Here is a 14,036-nt window from a genome sequence, read left to right on the forward strand (position 1 = left end):
ATAAGTCCTTCAACTGTTTATCACCTGAAATGTGTTACGTTAACCATTGTTTGTATTTTGTTATTACAGGAAAAAGCAATAAACGGAGAGCGGCAGAAATATGTTTGCGAACGAATCATTTGGCGATTTATATGATGGTTTCAATGTATGATCTACAACATAGGATCTTTGTATGATCTTTTCCGTCGTGAAGTTGTGTTTGGCAATGCAGTACAGAACTGAATGCAAAACAAGTTCACGGAAAATACTACGTAATCATGTGGATTGAAAAAGCATGTTTGAACGTAAGGACCTTCTTAAGGCTTCCTTTCTATTTTTGGTGATATTCGTCGTCATGGTTACGCTGTCGCAGATTCTGGTCGTTCATAAACGTAACCATGGTAATACGAAGTCACGTGACCGCCAGAAAATGAAAGCAATTATCAGTCAGATCGAGGCTATCATTTCTGGCATGATGAGACCGGATTTTATCCCGATGGATAAACACACAGAAGTCCTAAAAGCGATTAAATACGCCGCTAAAATAAAACGTCAACTTGATAAAGCTTCGTCTATGCAACGAAAGACGATGCGCGTCAAACTTCTAAGAAGTGAGGTACCTCCCACGAGCAAACCAGCCGTTGTGAATACGGATGTATGGAATTTAGACAGAAAAACGCGTTATCTGCAATTTAGTGATATGAAACCTTCTGATATTCACCAAATAAGTCAAAGGGATGATGCCACGAATTTAGAGAGTGCCGTAACTTACGGTGGAGGATCTAAACTGACAAGTACCGTTATGGGAGCATTGCCGACACATATATGTCGACCTCTACCAGAAAATATGGGTATGTGTTGGTGTGTAAGTACTTAAGACAAGATGCATTTTTGTGCACATGCTCATTTGTTTAATCCTTAATTACCACTCTGAGAAGTTTTGTTAGACTTGCTTAATGCCCTAGATTTTGCAATTTAAATATGCCATTTAAAAATGTTGATCTAATTGTTAACAATATCAAACGGCTTTGCTCTATGTATTTATTCATAGGCTCCGCTTCTTGCAGTCAGAATTCCAACACATTAAATAACAATTGTAGTATCTGCTGTTTCATCCGCATTTCGGAATGGTTGCATTAAAATAGCTCTCACCTGTCAGTACGGGTTGAGAACGTTTACTCAAAATGGCGGCTTTGTTTTTGATGTTGATTGTTCATGAACCAAAGGCAAATTTCATTCTCTCGTTTTTCTTCTTCGATAAGTAGATAATCCAAGTAATCGATCTAAGCCAAATTATCATTACTGAGCGCCCGTTCTTATACTAGCAACTGATATTTGCCGTTCTTGAAAAAGGGGTATGACCGTATTAGTAATGAAATGAAAACTCTCGATGGACGTTATTTTGCTGGACTTAAAATCGACTGAATATTGAGTTAATTATTTACAAACAAAACTCACTTAACCATGTATGGATTACTTTGGAACATTAACATTTTAATACTTTTTTGATAATCGTTTTGAATGCAGATGATGTATTTGTATTTGGTTTTTACATTTCACCAAAATAACTTGCGTTCTGAGCACAGTGAACTTATAAGAACAATACAACACAATTTAAGTAGATTACAAAAACACGAAACAAACCTTAAACTGTCAAACGAGATAAAGGTCTACTTCAGCATACGGAGTAATACCCAGTTATCAAACTTTGTATGTAAGAGGCGAACAAACCTTCATATGTTTGACAATTTCTAATAAAGAAAAGGGTAGCTTTGTATATTTGCAGAGAAGTTGTTTAGAGTGTGGTGTGGTTCAGAGAAGTGGGGTAGGGGTGGGTGTCCTTTTTATGGCAAGGAACCAATAGCCAGACAGTACGATACAAAACACATGTAATAGACGTGACACGGCAATACATAATACACACTATAACATGACTACAACGGGGATCACAGCCTCGGTTATTGCTTTATTTGATATTAATTGACGATAAATCTATTAAATGTAAATCATATAAATGAAGTTAGAAACCATTAGATGTCCATTGTGTATGAGCTAAATTTCCTAAATATACACTATTTAAATGCGATCTATCTTTTGCTTACCACATGTTATCGATTCACACAGCTATAGTATCATGTACACAATCATTACATACACATGGTTTCACAAGTGTTTCATCAGAACGCTATCAATTCCATGACCATTACCACATCAAAACGTGAAAACGTATCTTTAAAGTATCGAAAATTATATATTCTGAAATGATAAAGTGAAAATATATCGTTGATTCTTCTGCTGCGTCCGAGGTGTTTTGAACTTATTCAAATTGCCTACGATTGTTTCTGTTGTATTCTCCTTTTTGTGCTATAAACATCATCTATAGACAATATTTGCATGCTGTGAATTACTTTTATATACTTGTAGTTTAATACACAGAATTATAAACAATAATTCGATATACAGCCGAATTTCATCTCACTGCCAAATGTATTTATCATATGATTGTATTTTGCCAAGAGCATGAATCGCTGATTATGCGAATATATAAATCGTTATCAAAGTCGTCCAAGTGCGTGTTTACTAGGAACACAAGTTACGACCTTAAAAGGTGAAGCACTTTGTTAAAATATAAAAAAAATAGGACCTGTTACGTGAATGAATGAAAGTAACAGTGGAAAGGGCTTAATCGTTTCTTTGAAGAACGTAATAAGCAAGAAAAAATGGTATGCGTCGTTAATGTATTTCTTTTGTTATAATTTAAAGTAAAGGAATCACTAATACGTCTACAGTGAGAGTACTCGTGAACAATAGTCAGATCCTATATATAATATTGTAACACTCTAGTATATTACAGGGTCAGATTCGTAAGTGGTGCAATGTCTAAATCATGGATTAAACGGTGTCAATATCACTATTTCGTGGTCATATTCCTGGTCTCCGTTACGTTGATAGTATTCTTAAGTATCATAGGCCAATATAATGTGAATATGTTAATCAATGTATCCAGAGGAAACCACAGCTTTGGTAACTCCTCCGGCAAAATAGCGATGTCGTTAAATAACTTGACATTCAGATTTGCCTTAAACATGACAATTTAAACAAAAGTTGACATTGTGGATGGTTTTCAGAACTATACTCTTTGTAACGAGTCATCGAGGTTTTTAGGTGAGTACAGTATAATTTGAGATTATAAACAGTCTTACATGTCGTCAGGTTACGCGTGGTCAAATGAATTCACCTTTGTTTTAGTTTACGTTTGCAATGTTTGATGTCATTGTTCAATCAAACTTCGATCCTTACTTGTCCATTCCAGTGAATTGTTGGAAAGATAAGGCCACACACTTGTATAACAAAAACTGTTTTCCATTAATTTATTTATTTGTAACTCGAAGTATTTACCTTACAAATAACACTATGGTCTTGCCGGCATGGAGGTTACCATTTTAATCATGAATACAAGGGGGGGGGGGAGGGGCAAAAAATGTGAGGTTAGACAACGCTCAAACAAAGAACGGCAAGAATTGCTATTTGTTCTTATTTCTTATAAATATACCTTTAAATTGATAGCAACAAATATCATTGAAACTGTATTTTATAATGTATACGCATGAAGCATTCAAACGTTAGTGCTTATTATCGACCTGAATGCATTTAACCGTTGCGTCAAGACAGCTGGTTAAAGAAAGTGTAACCTTAAGCACCCCGTCAAGGGAAGAAGTCAAATTGCACCCTTAAGGTCATGGCGGCTTATGAAAGGTAACGACTTTAGATGGTTGGTCAGCTGATTATATCATCCTCATTTATACAAACGAACACCAAAACCAAAAACACTGATACTCGTTCAAAATGTACTATAATATACTGTTATTCAACAACAAACGCCAACAGGTTCAGATACACAATTTATTATTTATTAAATGCCAAGGCTGAGATCATTTGTATAACACAGATTCCCCTAGGAACGGCGGGAATTTTAAGAAAATAGCGTCTATCCCCCTGAAAAATGAGAAGTGTGTTTATCAAAACTATGCCGATAAACAAAATAATTTGTTCTCCAACACTGGTACAGTAAATTACGCATGATCCTGTCGTCTTGGCCGTTCTATGTAGACTACCTGGCAGATTGACGGTGTCCCGCACGCTGCAAAGTCCCAGCCATGATGATGTAGGTTTTTAAGGAAGGTTGTAAAACTCGACAACACTGGAATATAGCACAAATCTGGCAAGCATCGCGTTACAATAAGTAAATAAGTGGGCGGTAGGGTGGACAACGTAGAATTGTGTTAGCCAGCGACTTACCCGGACATGCGACCAGCTCAAGAAAGATCGATTATGCACGAGGGCTATGCTTTTAATTAATGGACGATTCTAAATGTTACCGTAGACTGGATAGAATGGGTTGTGGCATAGAGGATTTTGGTTTCGGCGTTCCCTAATGAGAATAGCCTTTATGTCGAATAAGAATGTTTATTCTTGAGCGAATAAACATTATTTACACGTACATGTATCAGCGATAAAGATATATTGACTTTGTCACATTCTAATGCTACGGTCCTATGATTGCCATCGCCAATTGCTACACAATGCTTATGTCATTGAAACATTGTATCTGAAAAATGATTTTGTGTTAAATTGTCTGACGTTACTTATATCCTCGTGTATATTTACTATTAACATTATTCGTTCAATTTAAATCGATATCTACTCGTCGATTGCTCGTGAAAAATATCCGTCAATACGTCCGATGAAATCTTAGAAAATAGGAACACATGTGGAATAAAAGACACCGTTGATTACAAAGAATAGACATACACAACGCATTATCCGCAAAGCATGATTGAAAATAAAGCCGATCTGAGAGTATAACACCTGCACCCGATTGTAAAAACGCTGGTTAAAGTTACCGCTCGGTAACATTCAAACCTTGGTAAGTTTGCGGTTATTCAGGTATATTAACCTTCAAGGTAACTCGATTGTATATACACGATATACCGCAAAGTAACCTAACCGCGCATAGTGGAATTTAACCACCGGTAACTTTAACCAAAACATTCCCAGAATGCATTTTCTAATGACGTAATTTTCGCGCGAAGTGTCGCGCTTATAAACAGCGACATGTATTTTTTTTATCAAATTCATTTACAAATGAATTCACAATAAAATAAAGTGTAAATTTTAACTATGAGTTCATCAAAATGACCAAGGACATATTGATAATGATGTCGGGATTTGCATCATTTAACGGAATCCCTAGTGCTTCCAAACTGCAAGAGAGTGCTTACAAAGACGTCTATTCTTCTAGTTGTTCTAGATGTAACATTAAAATTATACATGGTCGTCGTAACAAGCTAGACTATTCTTCTAATTTGGCTTATGTTTACAATAAACTTTCTTACTTTCTTGTACAATAAGGGAATTTACCATAGACAAATAAAACATTGTTCAAGTTTAAATATATCTTTGTATGCAGAAATCTGCAAATGCAACCGAATTCACCAACGGCTATTATTTGTGTCGTGTTCTCAGAAAACTGGGCATAATGCATGTGCGTAAAGTGTCGTCCCAGATTAGCTTGTTAAGTTCGCACAGGCTTATCAGGGACGACACTTTCCGCCAAAAATTGATTTTTGCTAAGAAGGGACTTCATTTTAACAAAAAATGTCATAAAAGCGGAAAGTGTCGTCCCTGATTAGCCTGTGCGAACTGCACCGGCTAATATGGGACGACCCTGTAAGCACATGCATTATGCCCATTTTTCTCAGAACACGACACATTTGATAAACTGCTCCGGTTCATTTTAACAGCAGTAATGTACATAGAGTACATGACGTAGCGTGTGACGAAGAAGAAAGTTTATTGAGTTCTCATTTGAATATAATGATATGATGGCATAAGGGTCTTTATTTAACAATGCTAAAATAATTATCAAAGACCCTAGATGCAAACTCGTCAATTATTGAATTAAATGGAATTATTTATGGATTTTAAAGAATTATTAAAGGTAAGATACTAGTTCGAACGTGTTTTGTTTTTTGTTTGTACTTTTGTTGTTCCCTGTTCTCGGAGAAATGATTTTAACATGGGCGCCATTGATGCATCGGATCACTCACGGCATACCCATAACAAAATATAAGAAACACGTTCTTTGCGTCCTTAAATTCGTCGTCCGAAGTCGGAATTCGTATTGCCCTGTAAATTAAGTCAAATAAAGAGTCAGTCGCTGCAATTTCTTGTTTACTCGTCGAAATTGTGAAGGTCGTCGATGGTTAGCTGTTATATTTTGTGTAAGTTAACTCTCGGTTACTTGTACTTACCCACCTAGGGAAGCGAGGTATGTTTTAACTGGGTTTTAACCGATCGGTATAACTAACCAAATTTTATACAAACGCTTACCGACCAGTAACCAACATGTTACCGACTTTTAACCGCCTGTATGTGGTTAACCGCCGGTTTAACTGTTTATACAATCGAGTGAAGGTAATCAAAACTGATTATATAATATTATCAACCCCCATAAATATATATATTTAATAGAATTTGTGATCAAAATTCAGTGCCAGAAAAAATTAGGAGTAGGATTTATCACACCAATATGAAAAAGAGACGAAGCTCATCAGGCAACACATTCTCAAAAAATAAGCCTCACAAATATAAGACCTAGTTAAGGAAATATCGAACTTTCAATATAGTTATCAAGAAGGCAAATGTTCCGTTAATTGCATTTTTAATCCTTAACAGTATAATAAATTTACCACTTAACCGCTTTTTTTCTCGATCTCCAGTGAGTATGCTATGACACAATGAATCAAGCACTGTTATAGCAAAAACTTATATCACCAATCACAGGTGGTTAGCGTGTGGCTATGATATTAATTTAATTTAGGGGAAACAGCATTTTGAATGATAAATAATCATATTATAACGAGCAATAAACTTTTCTGAAAAAAATGTCACTATCAAATATATATATATAACAAGGCATCCAACTCAAAATCAGCCGAAAACGGGGTACATCGCTTTGAACATCCATAACTTCATCAATACCTTGTTATATATATATTTGATAGTGAAATATGTTTTTTCAGAAAAGTTGATTTTTCGTTATAATATGATTATTTATCAATCAAAATGATGTTTTCACTAATTAATACCATAGCCGCACGCTAACCACCTGTGTCATCAATTATAATTCCTAAGATTGTCACCGCACTACGTGTAATCTTCACATCGGCTTAATCTAATGACAAAATTAGATCTCAGACCTCCCACTATAGTGTCCAGTTATTGAAACATTAACGCGGCTATTAATTATCTTTTCAGTGGGTTCACTTCGAACAGGCATTATCGACACCAAGAATTACACATTTTATAAGGAGTACAGTGACATCATTTCCGGTGGCGCATGGCAACCAAGCGAATGCGTCGCAAGGCAACGGGTCGCTATCGTCATTCCATTCAGGGACAGGCAAAAACATTTGGAGCAGTTGCAATATAATCTAATCCCCATATTAAAGCGCCAGCAGTTAAACTTTAGGTTCTTCGTCGTTGAACAGGTAGGTTATTAACATACTGTGAATTGAAATGAGCCATGAGTAAGTATTCACAACGAGTATTATAGCTAAACGCAACCTCCTCTATATTCAAGTGCAAAGTTTTAACCAGGTTTAAAAGTATATAATTGAAAATATTGTATTGATGTAATGGAAAATGAAAAATATTGAAGGTATATTTAATAAATTAAACAATCTTATTGTGAACACCGTAATTACTCGGACTCCATGTGTTTTTGGACACTTAAGCCAAAATTATTGTAGTTTATGACTCTCAGTTTTGGACAAATCGATTGTCCCGCATGATTAATGCCCCACAATTTTCTGACAATTTCATATAAGACAGTTACATAAATAATGTTGCCTCAAGCGCGGAAATTCATTATACACGCACTCATATAGTAGATAAAGTTTCACCCGCAAGCTGAATGTGATTATGCATCGTAAATGATCAATGTGAGATACCAATAAGTCTTGCATAAGTTGCGGTAACAGTTGTTGTTTTGTATCACATCAGGAACAACTGCTAATTATGAGTACACTTATAATATTGCTGTTGTTGGAGCATACTACAGAACATGAAACGCTTATCTCCGTACGTGGCGATCCATGTTTAACCATGGAATATCTTTGTGTAAAACAAGATAAAAACTACTGGAATGTTTTAAACATTCATAACTAATTTAACTTGAAGCATTTCACTACGTGGTATCTTCTATCACACGCTTTTGTTTTGACAAGTATCGAAATACTTATGCATATAAAAACTTCGATGACATATGTCTATTTTAAGGGCCCTCAAAATCGTCACCTCTGGGTATACGTATACATATATACAGTTTCGGACATAACTATATAATTAGAATATATAGTTAGAAAACTTCGTGTTAATACGGTATTTATTGTCCTGAAACTTCTCAGAATAATACATTCGTAATATATACGAATTGATTAATTACCAACCGTTGTTTATGAATGAAAAAGTATGTATTCATGAGTAAGTAGTTATATTAATGTGAATAATCATGAAGGAATATACACTGTCGAATATTAGACTTTATTAACTTAATTTATGGGGAGGTATTATTATTGATTGTTAAGGTGGCATAAACTTTACCCTAATTTATATAGAAACGACCATACAAACGAATGAGCATATGTTATGAATCTGAAATCAATTACAATGAGTCATAACCATAATTGTACACCATAAAACATATGATTTAGCGACAGTAATATGTAGGTCTTGAATATAGATTTTTGTTTTTATAAAAGGTTTGAAACGCATGTCCCAAGAGCTTTAGTCACTGTTTCACATTTTCTCGACAGTCAGATGCACATATCTGTATTCGATACATACATAACCTTGCATTTATATACTCATTTTCTGTGATGTGCAATTAACGAAAATCATACACACAATTAATATTATAATTGAAAAATCAACGGCGATCACCTTACATATTTCAGAGCGGGAACCACACTTTCAATAAAGGACGGATCATGAACGCGGCCTTCCTCGAGGCTCGAAAGTTTGACGACTTTGACTGTTTCGTTTTCCATGACGTGGACATGATGCCAGAGGATGACCGGAACATGTACACGTGCACGGACGCTGCGCGACACATGTCACCCGCTGTGGATAAATTCTTATATGTGTACACTAGCTCTTTGATATAAATTGTCCAAAATGACGCCATATAATGTTGGAATATTTTTAAAATCTCTCATATAAATAAAATTTCTTATGTTCCGGGAGCTAATCTATAGCAATTATACTTAATTTGATTTAGGTTTACATAAATATCGTTATAGGAAAAATAAAACTATTGATAAAACAAATGGTTTAAGTTAAAACATATCGTTTAATGACGGATACATGTAGATATAATTTAATTTGTGTCGCACATCATTTCATGTGAATAATAACCGGACTGTTAAGTAGTGCTGTCAATCAACTTTTGCCAAGTGTGCAATGTAACATTATAAAAAACCACCAAACAGATTAGCGCATATACTGCATTACATGTGCATTCAGAAATATGTCAGTTAATTTGATGGACGTCTCGACTTAAGCAACTGGTATTGTCAGAAAAATATAAAGTGTTATCGCATTTGTGCTATGTTTTTGTTAATAACTCGTTAATTTGACGATAAAACCCTAATTTACCCTTTTATAATCCGTTCAAATAATACATTGCATCATGTATTAGTATTTATAATTAAATTAGTAAAAACTAAATTCAATTGTTAGTGAATAAACCGGGATTCACTCTATTGGAGCGGTCAATGGACGTTTGAACCGTTTCATGTGTATTAAACAATTACAGTTACATTTAAGGCTATATGCCATATCGAATAAAACGCACTGACAATACATATAATATGCAAGATTTAAGTAATGTTATTATCTAGATGTAAGATGTGAACCAGAATGGCAGAATGCTTATTTTCAGCAGAACCATGAAAAGAAACTAAATCTTTAAAAATGCATTTGCAAAATATATACAATGAAAAAACGTCTTCGGAGATAAAGAGACATGTACAAATCAAAGGTTCAACAATAACATGTGTTGAGAAAATATACACACTGAATATATAAATGAGTAAACAAAGGAGTTCAAAATTTAATTAATAATTTATTTTAAAGTAAGTTCAGATTATACCAAATTATTATTTTATTTTAATGTAATTCAAAGAGAGATGTCTTGTCACTACTTGCAAATTATTGATATATCGTGTTGCTAAACAATTAATACTGTAAGTGTTATTTTACTTATAAAATAACGGATGTCGAATGCACTTCTTTTGCAGGCTCCCTTATACGCAGTTAGTGGGTGGGGTACTTAGCATGAAACCTGATGTTTTCATAGCAGTCAACGGATATTCCAACCTATACTGGGGCTGGGGTGCAGAAGATGACGATATGGCCGCTCGGTAGGCATTGCAAAACTTTTCTTATTATTGTGTACCGTAGTGTCAAAAAAATCATATTTACATATAGGCACACTTGGATGGACACCGTTCATGCAAAAGTGTTCGTCTAGTATTTGTTTCTTTGCAAACATTTAAAAAACCTTAAACGTACATTTAAATATGCCTCTGGACAAACATATGCACTAATGGAAGTTTATCGACATAGTTTAGTACATAAATGCATACAATCGTGTCGGTGCAACCAGTTTTCTTTTAAACAAAACGGTACGTTACACTCCATAAACTGTTAAACATAACAAAGTACATACATCTTACTTTAAATAAAATCTTTCATTGTTACATTAAATAGAAGCATGCAATCTACCAGGTAATAATTTAGTAACATTTTAAAAGTTCTTTGATGTATTATTAATCAACTATGAGTTTCTTTCTAATTATGTAAAAGAAACGTCAATTGTAAAATTGCACGAAAATTAATAAAATACATACAGAAACTTTCAATGCTAAGTAAAATATGCACCTGAAACATTGCTGCTAGGGAGGGCGTTGGTTCCTCTACAGAGGTCTTTTAAACTTCTGCATGTTTGCAGTACAACAAAGTTAGCTTCGCGAGTCAAATTGAATGCTCTAACCGTCACACTGTTTTCTGGGTTTCATGAATGTTTAAATGGACAGCCAACTTGTACAGTACGATTGTTGGAATATGTGTTTAACGTACGCATCGATTGGATTAAAAGAAATAATAAAAGAGGTTCAGAAAATACAAAATGAAACATATGGATTGGTACATTCGACTTAGTTCGGTTAATGTCAGTGATGAATAGTCCTTTGAATCAGCATTAATGGGCATATAATGCAATGAAACAAATCGAAGCACATTTTATAATTACTCTTAAATATTGTTTTCTGTATAGACTCCAAATTAAACAAATTGGAATAGTACGACCACCGCTTACAATAGGACGATACAGAATGATCAAGCACAACGAAAGGGAAATCAATCCAGTCAAAGTAAGGCAAGTATTACACTTGTTAAAACGTTTGTAGTGCATATATCTTCAGGTCTTATATTACCGGGATCAATGGTAATATCGCAAGAAATGTGCTTTATAATGTATTAAGTCACACTTTAATGTGCTACATCACAAACACTGCAGTATTATGATTCATTGGTTCTTTTTTATGGATGGTTGATTCGTATAGTCCTTCTTTATTAAAATGACAAATGACCACCATTTTCGATCTGATAATACGAAATGTATTATGCATTTGTATGTACATTTAAAATATATATAGTTATCTCAAACCGTGTATAATATCCATATGCGTAAAGCATTGAACAGTTTTGGTATGACCGTTTCAGATTGTTTCTCTTGAAGACTTATAATTTTCATATGCGTTAAGTATTTAAAATTTTTGGTGTCGCCGTTTCAGATTGATTCTCTTGAAGACTTATAATGTCCATTTGCGTAAAGTGTTTAACATTTTTGGTGTCGCCGTTTCAGATTGTATCTCTTGAAGACCGTGAAGGATCGTTTTATGAAAGACGGACTAAATTCACTGGAATACAAAACAGTTTTCGTGAAATTGACATCCCTATACACCCATATAATGGTAGATATAGGCGAACCTTCTACAGACGCCAATAAAATAACAAGCCTAATGGCGAAGAAGTAAACGTAAGATTACTAGTTTGCTTTTAATTGCCAGAAATGTAAACGTTTACGCATTTAACACAAAAACAAGCTCTGCCAATAATTGTGAATGCAAGATGCCAGTTTAGGTGACGGATTAGCATGGGTTCAACTAATAAGGTCGTCAATATTATGTTATGCATTATAATTAATTAATGTGTATGGTATCAGTAAGCTCATACAATTGTCATACATACACATATTATATAAATGTTTTTTAAAAATAAAGAACAATACATTTTCTAAATGTCTTAAATACTTGCATGCGAAATAAATTCATGTAAATTTGGCTCTACAGGTCACGTGTGGACAATATTAAGTCTGATAATTTTCAAATACGATAAGTTTTATATAGACATGGCGCCAATAATATATTTATGCAGGTCATTGAAAATCTGCAAGAAAAGCATTCCATAATTGATAAATAGCAAAGTTCATTTGAAGAAGAATTTGTCCGCTGAGCAGTGTGCGTCGTTCATCGCCGTCAACATTTACCTCTTGAACGCTCTAGTTTTTTTACCAAGTTAGAACCTGTTTAAGTAGGTCACTATTTAAAATTAAAGAAAAACCTCGTAGATACTCTTGATTGAAATTATACTTCGTGTTCGATCATTTAAAAACTTGACCGTGGCACTTGTTTAAATTATACGTCGGCCGAGTTCAAAAATGGTTTCGATCCGTGGAAAAAAATTGTTGCCTCGGCGGGGCTATGTTTACTATATGTCTGAAATGAAACGATTTGAACACTATAGAATACAACATTAACCCGAATCGGCATAACACTTGCTCAGAATATTTGTGTTCCAAATATCTTTCGACACAGTTGGAAATGGTTCCGGTTTGTTGCTTAACGTAGCTGACAGCGGGTGGGTGACCGTTTTGGCATTTGTGTAAATATGTAAACCCTTTAGAAGTCATATTTGTTGTCCATGGATCTTCTTCATGACCCGGCTTAAAATATGTTTAATCAGCAAACATTAGTACTCTAAAATGTCAGTAGGTGCGAGGAAAAAATCAGATCATCCGGGTCTTAAATGCGAAATAGGGAATTTCACATGCATGGTTATATAATGGCTACATGTGTGCAGTTTGAAAACATATGATAAATCCTGTACTTTGCTTGAACGAAGTTGCTTAGTTTACTAAATATAAAGCTGTAACCGGTTAACTTGTTTACTGTGTTTAAACCGCAAGTATCAAGCGTTTAGCATATCAAGAATAACGAATTATAATCGTAATATAAATAATATATGCACAATGTGCTGAAGTGGTTTTTCTAATAATACAAATATATTTTAACTTACGGTTAATAATCTTGTTTTAACAACCAATGCGTAATCAATATACAAACAGCAGTATCAAAATCTAGCCTACTCAGTGTTTTGCCTATGTCATTACAACCATTTGATAGCGCTGCTTGGATTTGTTTTCTAGACTCCGTATTGTAAACCATTGTTTAGAGAATAGTTATTATATAACTAACTTTTATATCACATTGGTAAATGCTTGATGAAGCGTACAATACAACATTAGGCTCCGTTTCAGATTATTGAAAAGATTAGCGCATCTTAGCGGTTTACCACTTAAAAGTTATTACATGCTGATTATAACGGATAGGTGTCATAATTCAAACTCCGATAAATACATAGTTCTGACATGCATAATAACCAATGTTCTATGTGTTTATAACTATGTTCGTGTGTCCATACGGACAAGAACACGCTATAGAAGTATCTCCACGTATTAAACATACACCTGGTACTGTTTCACAAATTATGATTTACAATAAGAATTTATCCCTCTTCACAAAACTCATCTTAGTATAATTGGTTTATACTTATTTATTACGACAGAGTAACATATTCACAAGTTACTT

General features: G+C 34.3%; 1 protein-coding gene across 1 annotated transcript; it reads left to right on the plus strand.

Annotated features, from left to right (window-relative positions):
• Positions 1 to 274: 274 nt before the first annotated feature.
• On the plus strand, positions 275 to 10,470 carry LOC127858667 (beta-1,4-N-acetylgalactosaminyltransferase bre-4-like). The gene is made up of 4 exons (XM_052395871.1): positions 275 to 773; positions 7,300 to 7,532; positions 9,000 to 9,187; positions 10,344 to 10,470. The coding sequence occupies exons 1-4, from the start codon at positions 275 to 277 to the stop codon at positions 10,468 to 10,470; spliced, it is 1,047 nt and encodes a 348-aa protein (XP_052251831.1).
• Positions 10,471 to 14,036: the final 3,566 nt, after the last annotated feature.

This window comes from Dreissena polymorpha, chromosome 14 (assembly GCF_020536995.1).
Source record: "Dreissena polymorpha isolate Duluth1 chromosome 14, UMN_Dpol_1.0, whole genome shotgun sequence".
Taxonomy (NCBI): domain Eukaryota; kingdom Metazoa; phylum Mollusca; class Bivalvia; order Myida; family Dreissenidae; genus Dreissena; species Dreissena polymorpha.

Excerpts from the sequence above, each read along its gene's own strand:
- LOC127858667 (XM_052395871.1), top strand. The coding sequence starts at position 275 with ATGTTTGAACGTAAGGACCTTCTTAAGGCTTCCTTTCTATTTTTGGTG. Across the intron at positions 774-7,299 it reads TGGAGGATCTAAACTGACAA|TGGGTTCACTTCGAACAGGC; the intron begins GTACCGTTATGG and ends TTATCTTTTCAG. Across the intron at positions 9,188-10,343 it reads GTGGATAAATTCTTATATGT|GCTCCCTTATACGCAGTTAG; the intron begins GTACACTAGCTC and ends CTTCTTTTGCAG.